This window comes from Phyllobates terribilis, unplaced genomic scaffold, assembly GCF_046119375.1.
Source record: "Phyllobates terribilis strain yellow unplaced genomic scaffold, ASM4611937v1 Scaffold_8__6_contigs__length_399053987, whole genome shotgun sequence".
Lineage (NCBI taxonomy): Eukaryota > Metazoa > Chordata > Amphibia > Anura > Dendrobatidae > Phyllobates > Phyllobates terribilis.
The window spans coordinates 61765432-61782321 of record NW_027362768.1 but is presented as its reverse complement, the minus strand read 5'-3'; the positions used below and the strand labels follow the sequence as shown (position 1 = coordinate 61782321).

The following is a 16890-nucleotide window of genomic DNA, read 5'->3' as shown; positions in this document are numbered from 1 at the left end:
GTCCACAATTCTCTTCTTGATATCTTGGCTGATTTATTTAGGCTTTCCCATAATGCTACACAAAGAAGCAGTGTTTTTCAGGTGTGCATTAAAATACATCCACAGGTGTGTCTCTAATTAACTCAGATGTTGCTAAGAAAATCTATCACAAGCTTCCAAACACATGACATCATCATATGGGCAGTCCAGAAGGCATAGTAATCTTAGTGTATGTAAACTTTTGACTTTGCAGTAAATAATAAAAATACCTTAAAACATTCTCTCTCTCATTATTCTGGCATTTGGCAAATATTAAAAATTATGGTAATTCTAATTGACCTAAAACAGGAAGATATTGTAAGATATTGAGAAAAACATGCATATGTGTATTTTTATATAGTGTATGTAAACTTCTGGTTTCAACTGTATATAGACTCCTTGGAGAAGTGTTCACAACTTGTGTCCCTCCTATTTGTTCTATAATAGAGAGCCAGTGATGGGAAATTAATTGGAAATACTGATTTTTTTCTTTCTTTTTTTATCACTTGGCAAAAGACAACTGACAGTAACAAGGCTTATTTTACAAGACTGTGTCATACTAGGTAGTGAATCATTATACTTGCTACTATATCGTAAAGCATCTGTCATTATTTGTTTTTACAGTTTAATTCTGAAGATGACAGAGCCAGCATCTATAAATCTGTGATTATTAACACATCTAAGGAGATGATGTGTTATAGTGATTACCCAATTCCTGAACATTTTCCAAATTACATGCACAACTCTAAAATTATGGAGTATTTCCAAATGTATGCCGAGAAGTTCAACCTTCTGAATCACATCCAGTTTAAGGTATGATAATAAGCAACAGTAAATCAGGTAACAGCTATATTCTAACAATTACGAGGGGTGTTCAGTAAGTTATCTACCCAAGCATGTTCTGTCAGAGAGCTGAGCTTTTCTGTCATGCTGAGACTTGTCTTCTGGACATGCAACAGACACAGTAGAAGTTCAGTCTGTTTTATTCATTTGATTTTATCAAAGCTAAATTCCATATAACCAACTGTTTTTTCAATATATTTTTTCAAAATTTTCTCTCTTTGGGTCATTGAAGGTATCCCAGCCAACGGATTTTGAAAAATTATGTAAGAGAGGTCTGTCAATTAAGGGGATGATTTTGGATATTTACAGGATAATAAATGCCCCTCAGGTAGACCCCCAAACAAAAAATTCATACATGATTAAATGGGAGACCTTCCTGGGGAAAGAGCTGTCACCTGAGAACTGGCAAACCAGAAAGCAGCAAAAACCTCTATGTGTGCACATTACAGGGAGAATCAATACAAGATTTTGATCTTCTGGTACCACATACCTCAGAACTTCTCCATAAATTTAACCCCTGGGTCTTGGATAGTTGAAAGCAATGTGGTACTTTGGTCGGGTCCCAAACTCACATTTTTTGGGCATGTCCTAGACTGACTAGATATTGAGAGTCAGTCAAGAAATTTTCACAAAAGGTTCTTTATGCAGAAGTGCCATTGGACCTTGCAGTCTACTTGCTCAATATAACCCCTAAGGGGATGAGAAAGAACTCGGCTAAATTACTGCTCCATATGCTGACAGCAGCAAGGTACTTGATAGCTCTGCATTTCAAGCAGATCAATCCCCCCTCCTATTAGGACTTATTAAACAGAATCTCAGACATACATCGTATGGAATAAATGACAACAATCTTGAATGCAAGGGTAGACTTTTTTAATACCATTTGGACCCCATAGGACTACTTCTGGGCTCAACATAATAATTAAGACCTTCACAATTCCTAGACCCTCTCCCCTCCGTTTCTTGTATTGTCATTTGTTATGAGATTTTCTTGTGGTTGTTGGTTCACTTTGTTAATAATGATAATTATATACAGGCATATGGGAATGGAATTATCCTGACTCAGAGGTGAGGCAATCTCTCATCTGAGGTTCCCCTGGAACTTCATGAGCACTTTGGACATATAGATAGCTAGCTTCCATACAGGGATTTATAGGTTTAATAACAATGTTCTTTACATACACTATATTTGTCTTAAATATTCTCACTCATATTTTGGGTAATTTTTATGTATACAAAATGTGTGTTAAACTTTATAATCTTTCATAAAAACTACAATTTAAAAAAAAAGCTCAATCTGTTGAAAGCACTGTAAATAATAGGATGGCATGTGCAGTACAATGTGGCTATACAAAGAAAGTGAGGGATTTGGAGCTTCATCCCGCGATTTAATTATTTACAAAGGAAAAAAAGAAGCCTAAAGAAATCCATGAAAGTATGATTGCTGTTGTCAGGGAAATATTGAGGAATATTGAAAGTCTGTCATAAATATTGACCATTTCTCCCTCATTCCCCTTTTTCCCAGCACAAAGCCCCAATTAACACAGCCATGAGTAAGAGCTTACACAAACAAATGGCAGCCAAGAGGTGCCACCAAGCTACTTAGAATGGGAGCATCTTGTCCCTGAAAGACGCAGGGGGTAATTAGTGGCAGGATTGCCATAATTTGTGTGTAACTGGGAAAGCTGGTTTCCGGAGCTTCAAAAAGAAGTTTATAGACGCTTTGACTCCGAAACAAAATATGAAATATTGTAATTTCCATGCGTCCAACAATAACGGGACCTATACCTTTAGTGGCAGAATATGCATATTCCTTGTCACTGTAAGTGTCTGCGTAGAGCTGTAGAGCAAAAACACCAGGATAGCAGACTGCAACTATGCGATGTGTGGTCTCTACATGAAGGTAAAATCATAATAGAAAATACGATATCACTTTTGGGCTTCTGGGATCAACAAGCGATAAGTTATCCCAAAAAACAGGTTTTAGTATAAATCTGAAGGGTGGAGACCAGCCCCTGTGATGTCATCACAGGAGGGGGTCTCTCCCTTCAGCATAAAATAGTTTGTTGAGACTGAAGCCCTGTTCTTTGCCCGGTAGTATATGTCTATCGTAGCGGAGGACCCTGTTCGATAACAGTTTAAACGGAGCGTCTCCCATCCACCTATATTGAATCGTCGAAGCGGTCTTTATAGTGTAAGTTTCTCTTTTTTTATCCTGTTTTATTTGTGTAACTGCTTATGTATTTTAATGTCTCCTTTGTAACATCCTCTTATATATTTTTCTTAAACACTGCCTCCCTTTTGGATTAAATATAAAATGTAATAGTTCTGTTTCTTTTGTCCTGTAATCGTTCCCTTCCCTGAAGCCATATACGCTACCAAAACGCAGGCATCCAGCCAGGCCTGTATTATATTTCAAACTCGGCCGGTGGTGGCAGAGAATAATAATAATTAGGCTATCGTGAAGCTGACAGTGACCGTACGGAACCCAGAGGTGTGACGCCATACGCTCACTGGTCACTTGCCGATACTCAGGTAGCGATTAGTCTTGATCATGTGCTCGCGATTCTGGATGAAATACTGACAGCGTGACGGCAACGGCGAGATATTGCGCGATCTCCCCAGTGTCGTCCCTGTGGTGATTCCTGACAGCTGTATATGGTGATGATGCACCTTTCTACTTCCAATACAAGTTTTGGGCCAAACCGTTTAAATGGGGTAGTGAATCAATTGAAGATTACCCCCATTCAGGACAATCTGTCAAAACATCTTTAGAAGAAATGTGCTGTAAAGTAGAGGTCATAAATTTGGAAGACCGTCGGGTCAAGGTCAATGTTATAGCTCACGAATTAGGCATTTCAGATGGGACAGTATCCAACATCATTCATGATATTTTGATGATGTCAAAGGTCAGTTCCCGGTGGATGCCATAAATGTCGCCAGCAATTTAGCCAAGATAATTTAGACGTGCCTAAAGAAAGTCCAGAAGACTTCTATTTTCAAATTATTACGGGTGATGAAACATTGGTCCACCACCGTTATCCTGAGTCCAAACAAAAGTTTGTGCAGTGTAAGAACAAGGAGTCACCAATTCCAAAGAAATTTTCAGTCCAGCAGTCAGCTGGAAAAATCTTGGAACAGTTTTTTGGGATACAGAAAGTGTTTTATTATAGAATTCATGCCACACAAGACAATAATTACTTGATACACCTATGCTTCAACAATGAAGGGATTACGTGAGGCAATCAAAGAGAAATGCAGGTGGAAGTTGTCGGCAGGTGTGTTGCTGCTACATGACAATGTGCCAGCTCACAAGTCTCCCAAATCACAAGCTGTTATTAGGGAATGCGGCTTCATGGAGTTTAACCACTTTGTTTTTCGGAACCTGAAGATATTTCTGCGTGGACAATGATTTTCCATTGATAATGCAGTCTAATAGGCAGTAACAGGGTTCTTACAGCATGAAGAAATCTACTATTCTGAGGGCATCCGATCACTGGAAAAAAGTTGACATATGTTTGATGTAATTCTGCCGCGGTTTGATACAACTCACACTTATGTACTATACAAATTTATTTTTAGGAGTGTTGCTTGTAATATACACTGCTCAAAAAAATAAAGGGAAAACTTAAACAACAGAATATAACTCCAAGTAAATCAAACTTCTGTGAAATCAAACTGTCTACTTAGGAAGCAACACTGATTCACAATCTGGAATAGACAATAGAAGGAAATTATTGTCAATTATCAATACACACTCAATAAAGGAGTGATTCTGCAGGTGGGGACCACAGACCACATCTCAGTACCAATGCTTTTTGGCTGATGTTTTGGTCACTTTTGAATGTTGGTTGCGCTTTCACACTCGTAGTAGCATGAGACGGACACTACAACCCACAGAAGTTGCTCAGGTAATGCAGCTCATCCAGTATGGCACATCAATGCGAGCTGTGGCAAGAAGGTTTGCTGTGTCTATCAGCGTAGTGTCCAGAGGCTGGAGGCACTACCAGGAGACAGGCCACTACACCAGGACACGTGGAGGGGGGCCGTAGGAGAGTAATAACCCAGCAGCAGGACCGCTACCTCCGCCTTTGTGCAAGGAGGAACAGGAGGAGCACTGCCAGAGCCCTGCAAAATGACCTCCAGCAGGCCACAAATGTGCATGTGTCTGCACAAACGGTTAGAAACCGACTCCATAAGGGTGGTATGGGGGCCCGACATCCACAGATGAGGGTTGTGCTCACAGCCCAACAACGTGCAGGACGCTTTGCATTTGCCACAGAACAACAGGATTGGCAAAGTCGCCAATGGCGCCCTGTGCTCTTCACAGATGAAAGCAGGTTCACACTGAGCACATGTGACAGACGTGACAGAGTCTGGAGATGCCGTGGAGAGCAATCTGCTGCCTGCAACAACCTTCAGCATGACCGGTTTGGCAGTGGGTCAGTAATGGTGTGGGGTGGCATTTCTTTGGAGGGCCGCACAGCCCTCCATGTGCTCACCAGAGGTAGCCTGACTGCCATTAGGTACCGAGATGAAATCCTCAGACCCCTTGTGAGACCATATGCTGGTGCGGTTGGTCCTGGGGTCCTCCTAATGCAGGACAATGCCAGACCTCTTGTGGCTGGAGTGTGTCAGCAGTTCCTGCAAGATGAAGGCATTGAAGATATGGACTGGCCCGCCCATTCCCCAGACCTGAATCCGATTGAGCACATCTGGGACATCATGTCTCGCTCCATCCACTAACGTCACGTTGCACCACAGACTGTCCAGCAGTTGGCCGATGCTTTAGTCCAGGTCTGGGAGGAGATCCCACAGGAGACCATCCGCAACCTCATCAGGAGCATGCCCAGGCATTGTAGGGAGGTCATACAGGCACGTGGAGGCCACACACAATACTGAGCCTTATTTTGACTTGTTTTAAGGACACTACATCAAAGTTGGATCAGCCTGTAGTGTGTTTTTCCACTTTAATTTTGGGGGTGACTCCAAATCAAGGCCTCCATTGGTTAATAACTTTGATTTCCATTGATGATTTTTGTGTGATTTTGTTGTCAGCACATTCAACTTTGTACAGAACAAAGTATTCAATAAGAATATTTCATTCATTCAGATCTAGGATGTGTTATTTGAGTGTTCCCTTTATTTTTTTGAGCAGTGTATATTTGAAATTGTCATGGAAATATTAATCAAAATATATTAAAATCTAACTGTTTTTTTCAGGAGAACTTGCGGCAGAATGTCTGTGTCTGCTTCTAGATTTTCACTCCTCCTCCTTCCTATCCCTAGAATATTAAAAGCACCAACTGGTATCTCTTATTTTCATAATGTGAACATCTGTACTTTCTGAAGATTTTTTTTCCATTAAATTGGAAATATTGCAAGTGAAAGATCAGTCCAAGAAAAGAATAAAAGAGATTTGTCTAGTGAAGATATATTATAAAGCATATTTATATATATTTGTAGAATCTGCTGAGTTTTGGGGTGCCAGTTAATATTAATTAACAAGAACTACTGGATCTTTCAAAGGGGATTTATTACAAATAGGATATTTACAATAACATACATAAGGGAAACCTAACTAAGGGACAACGGAACAATGAAAGGGAAAAGGTAAAAGGAGAGGGTGGTAGAAGATGGGAAGTGGGAAGAAGAAGAAGAATGCCTAACTAGTTTGATGTGCTACCTTTATATCAGTTACACAGTCAGACATGACCCATACATTGCCCATCCCTGTAACACCTCCACATAATGGTACCATCCAACCAGGTCACAGTCTTTGGAGTTCTCCAGAAACATTCACATGGCTGCTGATGCAGACACTCTCCTGAAGGTGGCACTCTTAGGTCCAGAATGGATAAGAGGGTTAGGGGCCATATGTGATTGCAGTGGTCTTCATCTTCCTGCAGATGGCAGCTGGTATATAGCCAAAAGGTCTTTGTATCAAGTGGCCTTAGGACAGGTTCAACTGCATTTTGGTTGGAGATAAGAGGTCAATTTGAAGAACAATGGTTTGTAATCCAAGCACCAAAGGGGTTATGTACCTTTCAAGAGGCCAGACAAGATGTCCTTCTCCTATATAGGTGCTTTCTTTACTCTATCAAGAGAACAAAAGGCACCACACCACAGGACACACAATTGCCTTCCCGCCTCACAGGTTTTATGACTCCACAGCACATGGTCAATCTCTTTGATGTAGTCCTTTGATAAACTCTAGTGCTATACAGAGTTTGTGTTTCAAATTGTGAGTAGAGATGAGCGTTGTTCTACTCGAACTGTTCGCCAATCTCAAATTCGAGCTGTTTTGGGCGGTGTTCGAGCCGGTCGGCGAACACGAACAATTTGAGAAAAATTCGGCTGTTCGAGGTTATGTTCGATAACTGTTCGTGCACCAAAATCATAACTGGATTTTTTCTCAGTAATGATGAAAATTAATGTTAATACGCAGTTTGAGTGTACAGCGGGGCGGGGGGAGGGGCAGGGGATGGATCTCTGCAGGAACAATGAAGATCTCCATTTTTTTTTCTCTTTCCCGCATTTGCAGTGGGGAGGTGCAATCTGTCAGCCTATCAGCAGCGCACACACGGAGCGAAGTGCTTTTTTTCACACAAGCAAGGGCATGTGTGATTGGCAGTGTATGTCACATGTCCTTGCCCTATAAGACCAAGCCATTTTCCCCGTCGCCACCATTTTCTCACTGCTGCAGCTGCGTGTTAGACGGCACCGCTGTTGCTGTGTGCGCTATACCTTGTTAATTTCAAGCCAATTTTCGCACAAATATACAGATAGCTTGGGAGTAGGGAATAGTTGTGATTGCAGTCCTTTTAAGGACTAGGTTACAGCATTTCCTACGACTTTTATCAGGCAGGTCTGTGCTCTTAAATAGATAGATTGTGGGAGTAAAGACTAATTGTAATTGGAGTCCTTTTCAGGACTAGGTTACATCAGTTCCTATCAGTTTTTGCCAGGCAGGTCTGTGCCAGTGCTGTGCAAGTTTTTTTCACAGCATTTGGCTGAATCTAGCAAAGCTAATCCTTTTTGGCCTATTGCAGAGTGTGTTAGTCAGTGGAGTAGCCTATCTGTGTTGCAAGATATACCACCTGTGTATAGAATACCAATTTTTTTACTGCACCTAGTGAAGTAAAATCTTTTGGGCATAGCATCATTCTATTAGTCCATCTATACTGACCTCCATCAGGTTGCAAACTGAATATAATTTTTTTCTGCATCTAGCTCTGAAAAAATATTTGGGCTTCTAGCAGTGTGTGGGACTTGGTCTATTAGTCCATCTATACTGACCTCCATCAGGTTGCAAATTAAAAATAATTTTTTTCTTCATTTAGCTCTGAAAAAATATTTGGGCTTCTAGCAGTGTGTGGGACTTGTTCTATTAGTCCTTCTATACTGACCTCCAGCAGGTTGCAAATTGAATATAATTTTTTTCTGCATCTAGCTATGAAAAAATATTTGGGCTTCTAGCGGTGTGTGGGACTTGGTCTATTAGTCCATCTATACTGACCTCCATCAGGTTGCAAATTAAAAATAATTTTTTTCTGCATCTAGCTCTGAAAAAATATTTGGGCTTCTAGCAGTGTGTGGGACTTGGTCTATTAGTCCATCTATACTGACCTCCATCAGGTTGCAAATTAAAAATAATTTTTTTCTTCATTTATCTCTGAAAAAATATTTGGGCTTCTAGCAGCGTGTGGGACTTGTTCTATTAGTCCATCTATACTGACCTCCATCAGGTTGCAAATTAAAAATAATTTTTTTCTGCATCTAGCTCTGAAAAAATATTTGGGCTTCTAGCAGTGTGTGGGACTTGGTCTATTAGTCCATCTATACTGACCTCCATCAGGTTGCAAATTAAAAATAATTTTTTTCTGCATCTAGCTCTGAAAAAATATTTGGGCTTCTAGCAGTGTGTGGGACTTGGTCTATTAGTCCATCTATACTGACCTCCAGCAGGTTGCAAATTGAATATAATTTTTTTCTGCATCTAGCTCTGAAAAAATATTTGGGCTTCTAGCGGTGTGTGGGACTTGGTCTATTAGTCCATCTATACTGACCTCCATCAGGTTGCAAATTAAAAATAATTTTTTTCTTCATTTAGCTCTGAAAAAATATTTGGGCTTCTAGCAGTGTGTGGGACTTGTTCTATTAGTCCTTCTATACTGACCTCCAGCAGGTTGCAAATTGAATATAATTTTTTTCTGCATCTAGCTCTGAAAAAATATTTGGGCTTCTAGCGGAGTGTGGGACTTGGTCTATTAGTCCATCTATACTGACCTCCATCAGGTTGCAAATTAAAAATAATTTTTTTCTGCATCTAGCTCTGAAAAAATATTTGGGCTTCTAGCGGTGTGTGGGACTTGGTCTATTAGTCCATCTATACTGACCTCCATCAGGTTGCAAATTAAAAATAATTTTTTTCTGCATCTAGCTCTGAAAAAATATTTGGGCTTCTAGCGGTGTGTGGGACTTGGTCTATTAGTCCATCTATACTGACCTCCATCAGGTTGCAAATTAAAAATAATTTTTTTCTGCATCTAGCTCTGAAAAAATATTTGGGCTTCTAGCAGTGTGTGGGACTTGGTCTATTAGTCCATCTATACTGACCTCCATCAGGTTGCAAATTAAAAATAATTTTTTTCTGCATCTAGCTCTGAAAAAATATTTGGGCTTCTAGCAGTGTGTGGGACTTGGTCTATTAGTCCATCTATACTGACCTCCATCAGGTTGCAAATTAAAAATAATTTTTTTCTTCATTTAGCTCTGAAAAAATATTTGGGCTTCTAGCAGTGTGTGGGACTTGTTCTATTAGTCCTTCTATACTGACCTCCAGCAGGTTGCAAATTGAATATAATTTTTTTCTGCATCTAGCTCTGAAAAAATATTTGGGCTTCTAGCGGTGTGTGGGACTTGGTCTATTAGTCCATCTATACTGACCTCCATCAGGTTGCAAATTAAAAATAATTTTTTTCTGCATCTAGCTCTGAAAAAATATTTGGGCTTCTAGCGGTGTGTGGGACTTGGTCTATTAGTCCATCTATACTGACCTCCATCAGGTTGCAAATTAAAAATAATTTTTTTCTGCATCTAGCTCTGAAAAAATATTTGGGCTTCTAGCGGTGTGTGGGACTTGGTCTATTAGTCCATCTATACTGACCTCCATCAGGTTGCAAATTAAAAATAATTTTTTTCTGCATCTAACCCAGCCAATAGTTTTGGCCTAATACCACAGTTTGGCCACTCAGCTCTGCTCGGTTACCATCCATTGTTTTTTTGTGCAAACAACTCCAGAGTTGTGAATTAGTTAACCACCAAAATGAGTGGAAAAAGGCCTGCTGCTGGTGGAAAGGGGAATAGGCGTGTTGGGAAGGGGAAAAAAGGTTGTGTCCGTGGGGTAGGTGCAGAAGAAAGACCATCTTCCAGCCAAACTAAAATGTCTACTTCTTTTAGTGGACAATGTGATAAGATCCCTTTCTTACGGCCACGCCAATCGCTACAAATTCCAGATGAGGCACAAAAACAGCAGGTGCTTCAACGGATATCAAGTGCTCCTTTAAGTGGGCTCTCCTCCACATCAACTTCAACATCACAAATACTCCAGTCCTCAAAGGTGTCACCCAAATCGCACTTGCTTCCTCACAGCTCCCAAATCTCCAGCTGCCCGTCTGAGTATGAGGTAGAACAGATGGTTGAGTCTGCAGAGCTGTTTACTCATACTATAGCCTGGGAATCAGAGGTCGACTCCAGCGCTTCTGTGAATCCAGACGAGGAAATGATCTGCACTGATGCCCAGAATCTTTATGAGTCGGATCCAGGACCAGACGCAGAAGGTTCTGACCATAATGTAGACCCTCATTCCCAAACTGTAACTCCTGTTGGTGGAGACAATGAGGAAGACGATGATAAGACTCAAATACCTGATTGGAGCGACAACTTTAGTTTTTTGTCAGGGCAGGAACAGGTTGGCTCTGAGGACGACGGGTGTGATAACGCACAGGGTGATGATGATGAGGTCGGAGATCCCACTTACTGTCAACCCACAGTCAGCCAAGAGATGAGGTCAGCAGAGGAGGTGGAGGAAGATGCTAGTGACGACGAGGTCAGGTTGCGCCTTCCTGGACAGAGACGTAGTACTGGAAGCACGTCAACAACTGCATCCTCAAACACAACTCTGCCTCTAACCACAAGTCGTGGTGGCTCTTCAGGTCGCATGGGTGCTAAGCCTTGAATAGCCTGGGCATTTTTTCAGATTGATAAAGATGACCCAACTCGTGTTATCTGTAACATTTGTCAGCAAAAGCTAAGTAGAGGCCAAAAAATACATAGTTTGAGTACTTCATGCATGAACCGGCACATGGACATGAAGCATAAGTTGCAGTGGGAAGCTCAGTGTGCTACAATGCGGTCTAGCCGGCCGGGCCAACCACCGTCTGCCATATCTTGTGCATCCGCGGCCTCTTCATCCTCTGTGACTGGGGGGACAGCAGTTACACCTGTTTTGGGGCGCAGACCTGCCACCTCTTTACCCGCAACAGCCAGCGTGATTGGCAGGTCATCATTTTCTTTGGAGGTGGTAACACCAGCTGGTCTTGAGCGCTGTCCGACATCGATAGCACCACCTTTGGATCAAGGCAACCTAACATGTCCGCCTGCATCTTCCTCACAGACTGGCAGTTTGCCGGGGACACCCTTATCAACCCCGTCTAAGCACAATAGCCAGCCCTCGGTCCCTCAGATGTGGACAAGTAAAAGACCATTTCCTCCTAGCCATGAGAAAGCTAAGAGGTTGAATTTCACCATCTGCAAGCTCTTGGCTACAGAAATGCTGCCTTTCCGCCTGGTGGACACAGAGGATTTTCGAGACCTTATGTCCGTCGCAGTGCCCCAGTACCAGATGCCCAGTCGGCACTACTTCTCAAAGAAAGGTGTGCCTGCGCTCCACCAGCATGTCGCACACAACATCACCGCTTCTTTGAGAAACTCTGTGTGTGACAGGGTGCATTTCACCACAGACACTTGGACGAGTAGGCATGGACAGGGGCGTTACATGTCGCTGACTGGGCACTGGGTAACTATGGTGACAGCAGGACAAGGGGCTGCTGTCCAAGTCTTGCCGTCCCCACGAGTTGTGCGTCAATCCTCTTTATGTCATTTTTCCTCCACTGCTTCTGCCTCCTCAACCTCCTCTCGGTCTTCCACCTGCACCCAAAGCCTGTCTGATCATGCCACAAGCTTTCTAACTGCGCAGAAGGGATCCTGCACACCTCCTTACTATGCTGGCAGTAGGGCTCAACGTCATCAGGTGGTTTTTCCATTGAAATGTCTGGGAAATGTGAGTCACACAGCTGAGGAGTTGTGGTCAGCTCTGGAGAACCAATTTCATGAATGGTTGTCTCCACTGGACCTGAAACCAGGGAAGGCCGTGTGCGACAATGCTGCAAACCTGGGTGCGGCCCTTCGCCGGGGCAATGTCACACACGTGCCTTGTATGGCTCACGTGTTGAACCTGGTTGTCCAGCAATTTTTAGCCCACTATCCCAGACTAGATGGCCTTCTGCAGAGGGCACGGTCGCTGTGTGCTCACTTCCGCCGTTCGCATCCCGCAGCTCAGCGACTTACATCTCTACAGAAGTCGTTGGGCCTGCCACTTCACCGGCTAAAATGCGATGTGCCTACCCGGTGGAATTCAACTCTGCACATGTTGCAGCGACTTTGGCAGCACCGACAAGCCCTGGTGCAATACGTTCTGACGTATAGCCTGGGCCAACGAGATTCAGAGGTGGGGCAAATCACGCTGGAGGAGTGGTCTCAGATCAGGGACCTATGCACCCTTCTGCACAGTTTTGAAATGGCGACGAAGATGTTTAGTGCTGACGATGCCATTATCAGCATGACTATTCCGGTGATTTACATGCTGGAGCACATGTTAAACAGAATTCAGAGTCAGGTGGTGGCACAAGAGGAGGTGGAGGAAGTAGAGGAGGAGGAGTTGTATGCGGAAGGGCTAACATCTGCAAGGTCCAGACGGTCGGCAGCACCAGGGCGGCAGGCATGTGAGGGTGGGGGAGATGATTTTACCAGGGCGCATGGTAGCAGCCAAACTAGTGAGGAAGGTGCAGGAGCCCAGGAAGAAGTGGAGGACGAACTGATGGAAGACTCATCAGATGAGGGAGACCTTGATCACATTTCTGTTGTGCGAGGTTGGGGGGAGAGGACAGAGGAAGGAAGCATGATTGTTACCTCGCCACCAACACAACAGGGACTTGGTGCTCCTGGATGCGCAACACACATGAGTGCCTTCTTGCTGCACTACCTGCAACATGACCCTCGAATTGTGAGAATTAGAAATAATCCTGACTACTGGGTTGCCACACTGTTAGATCCCCGGTACAAAAGTAAATTTGCAGAAATTATTCCTGCCATAGAAAGGGATGCACGCATGCAGGAGTATCAGCAGAGACTGTTGCAGAATCTTACATGTGCTTTTCCACAAAATACCAGTGGTGCACGTAGTGAATCTCACAGTTCCAACTTGCCAACCGTGGGACCGTCAAGTGTTCAGCACTCAAACCGTAACAGAACCACAGTATCTGCTGGTAACATCAATTTTGCGGAATCATTTCACCACTTTTTTAGCCCATCCTTTGCAAGGCCACAGGAGACAAGAAGTCTGACACATAGTCAACGCCTAGAGACGATGGTACAGGAGTATCTCCAAGTAAATATTGAAGCCACGACTGTGTCACTGGACCCTTGCTCTTTTTGGGCTTCCAATCTGGATAAATGGCCGGAGCTAGCCACTTACGCCTTGGAGATCTTGTCATGCCCCGCAGCCAGCGTTCTGTCTGAACGTGTGTTCAGCGCTGCTGGTGGTGTGCTGACAGATAAGCGCACGCGGCTCTCCACTGATAATGTATGCAGACTCACGTTCATAAAGATGAACAAATCATGGATCCGAAACGACTTTTCTACCCCTGTGTCATCCTGGGGAGAGTAAAAGCTTGATGATTGGTTAAAATCACCCTACCAACCGTTTTAAGCTTTCAAATTACTAGTCACGTTTATCTGTATCTTGACTGGAAAATAATTTGGGCTTTGTAGCAGTGTGCAGCACTGATCCTATTAGGCCATCTATAATAAGCTTCCGCAGATTTAAAATTAAAAATAATTTTTAGCTGCATCTAGCCCGGAAAATAATTTTGGGGCTCCGAGATGCGCAAGACACATAAGTGCCTTCTTGCTGCACTACCTGCAGCATGACCCTCATATTGTCAGAATTCGAAGTAATCATGACTACTGGGTTGCCACACTCTTAGATCCCCCAAACTTTTCGATCAACCTTTTCATTTTAAAAAAGACCAAAAAAATGGTCATTTTTGAAATTATAAGCATTAGCAGGTTGTTAGAAACTGAAATCAAACAGTTTTCAACTCAAAACTTTATTCTAGGTGATGTTACATTTTCACATAGGACCCCTTGTTCGAATGGAGCTTCTGAACTCTCTCGTCCATTGAATTTGTCAGGTTTTGGATGGTTTCTGCTTCAATTGTTTTGCATGAGGACAGAATACCCTCCCAGAGCTGTTGCTTAGATGTGAACTGCCTCCCGCCATCATAGACACTCCTTTTAATGATGCTCCAAAGGTTCTGAATGGGGTAGAGGTCAGGGGAGCATGGGGGTCACACCATAAGTTTGTCCCCTTTTATGCCCATATCAGCCAGAGATGCAGATGTTTTATGTGCAGCATGAGATGGTGCATTATCATGCAGAAAAATGATCTTGATGTGAAATACACGGTTCTTCTTCTTGAACCATGGCAGGAAGTGCTGTTTGAGAAAATCCACATACATTATGGAGTTCATCTTTAGCGCCTTCAGGGATCCTAAAGGGGCCGACAATCTCTCTCCCCATGATTCCAGCCCAAAACATTACTCCACCTCCTCCTTGTTGGCGCTGTAGCCGTGTTTGCGTGGGGTGTCCATCAACCAGCCATCCTCCACTCCATTCATCTGGACCATCGAGCGCTGCACGGCACTCATCTGTGAACAAAACAGTTTTGAAATCAGTCTTCATGTAATGTTTGGCCCACTGGAGCCGTTTCTGCTTGTGTGAAGTGGATAGAGGAGGTCGACAGGATGGCGTATGCACAGCTGCAAACCTCTGAAGGACCCTGCATCTTGTTGTTCGGGGGACGTTGGAGGCACAAGCAGCTTCAAAAACTTGTCTGCTGCTATGACAAGGCTTTTTTGCCGCTGCTCTTTCAACCTGACGTAATTGCCTGTAGGAAAGAGTCCTCAATTTGCCCTTATCAGCACGCACACGTGTGTACTGTGAATCAGCTACATACTTCTTGATTGCCAAGACACTTCATCCTGATCATCGCACAATGTTGATTGTAGTCATGCCTTGACCTAAACACTCCACAATTTGTTGCTTCTCAGCAGCCGACACATCCTTTTTCTTTCCCATTTTGGCAGAAAATGTAGGCTGCTTAATAATGTGAGAGAGCCTTCTTAAGTAGTCTTGCCTTTCATTGGACACACCTGCCAAACTAATTAGCACAGGTGTCTGCAATTGCTTACAGTGATATAAAGAGCCCTGACACACATCACCATCAATGAGTTTAACTGACAAACAAACAAATTCTTCCCTTATCACTCCTAAACACTTTTTGCATAATAATTTGGAACGCGGTGTACATGTGCTTTTCCACAAAACACCAGTGGTTCACGTAGTGAATCTTACAGTTCTAACTTGCCAACCGTGGTCTGTATGGAATTGTTCAATAAAGGGCCCAAAATTAAGATAACATAGATGGGAGAGGTCTCTATGAATAGGAATTCCTAAGTATTTGATACCCTGTGAGGGCCAGGCAAAGGGAAAGTTGGACTGGATGGAATCCTATATGGATTTAGGGAGGGAGACATCGAGGGCCTCAGACTTCGCTGCATTGATTTTAAAATTTTACCATGTAACAAAGTGATCTATTTCAGCCATAACAGCAGGGATGGATATATGTGATTGAGTGATATATACTAGGACATCATCAGCAAATAGAGAGCACTTGTACTCGGTGCCTCCCACCTCATTCCACCTAATATTGGGGTTATGGCGAATTGATGAGAGCAGGTGCTCCGTCACTAGGATGTATAAGAGAGGGGACAGAGGACATCCCTGCCTTGTCCCATTGGTGATTGTGAAAGGTGATGAAAATGTTCTGACGCACCCCCTGGGCCTTGGGACACCCGGAGCCGGACCCTTTTTGGTGGATGCTGGTGGTTGTAGTCTTCGTGGCGGCGATCCGGTTCCGTGGCTCAGGGCGGTCAAACCAGTGGTGGAACTATTTATGTGGTTTTGATGTTTAAATGTCCGACTACGCCACCCGTGGATTGCGGTCAGAGTGAACCGCCGCTACAGGGCAGACCGCTAAGGCTGGTGTTGTGGGTGCAGCAGAGCGTAGCATAACTCCCCACGGGAGGAGTATAGCCTCAGGGCAGTGTATGCGGAGGATGGGGGTGATGGTGCAGGGCAGCAGCAGTAACGACATGGAGTCAGTGATGCAGTTCAGGGCCTTTACTCACAGTTCTTATTATCCAGACCACGTCTGCAGGTAACGGCTGCCCACGTCGTACTGTGCTCACCAGGTGAGGGGCTCAGACAACTCCCAGATAACTTTGGAGCGCTTCACAGGACCCCCTTTGTGTGTCCTTTGTCTGGCCTTTCTTACCAACACTTCTGTCCGGCTGCCTCGGGCCTCCTCTTGGTAAACTTGGCGCCAGTTTCCCTGACCCTATGTGGTGCCTTCCTAGCGGGTGGAGCAAGGGGCTGCGCCACATAAAATGTCAGAGCCTCCGGTTTCTAGCTGAGGGTCGTTTCCTGCCTCCACTAGTTCGGGGACCGGTCTCCCCCTTTGGCCTGACCCCTCCACGCAGGTGGATTCGGGCGTGCGGTGGCGACTCGCCCGTCCGCACCCCTGGGATCCCTTCATTCCTCGTTCCTGGAGCCTTCTCTGCTCCT

General features: G+C 43.8%; 1 protein-coding gene across 5 annotated transcripts in view; it reads left to right on the top strand.

Annotated features, from left to right (window-relative positions):
- The window catches only part of LOC141156711 (flavin-containing monooxygenase 5-like), a 260478-nt gene that overhangs the window by 52055 nt on the left and 191533 nt on the right, over nucleotides 1-16890 (top strand). For all 5 annotated transcript variants that reach the window (XR_012247705.1, XM_073642995.1, XM_073642997.1 and 2 more), the window contains exon 3: nucleotides 643-831. Coding sequence is in view for 4 of the 5 variants with exons in the window: in XM_073642995.1 (XP_073499096.1) it covers nucleotides 643-831 (189 nt within the window). In the remaining variant the exon portion in view is untranslated. The remainder of the gene's footprint in view (nucleotides 1-642; nucleotides 832-16890) is intronic.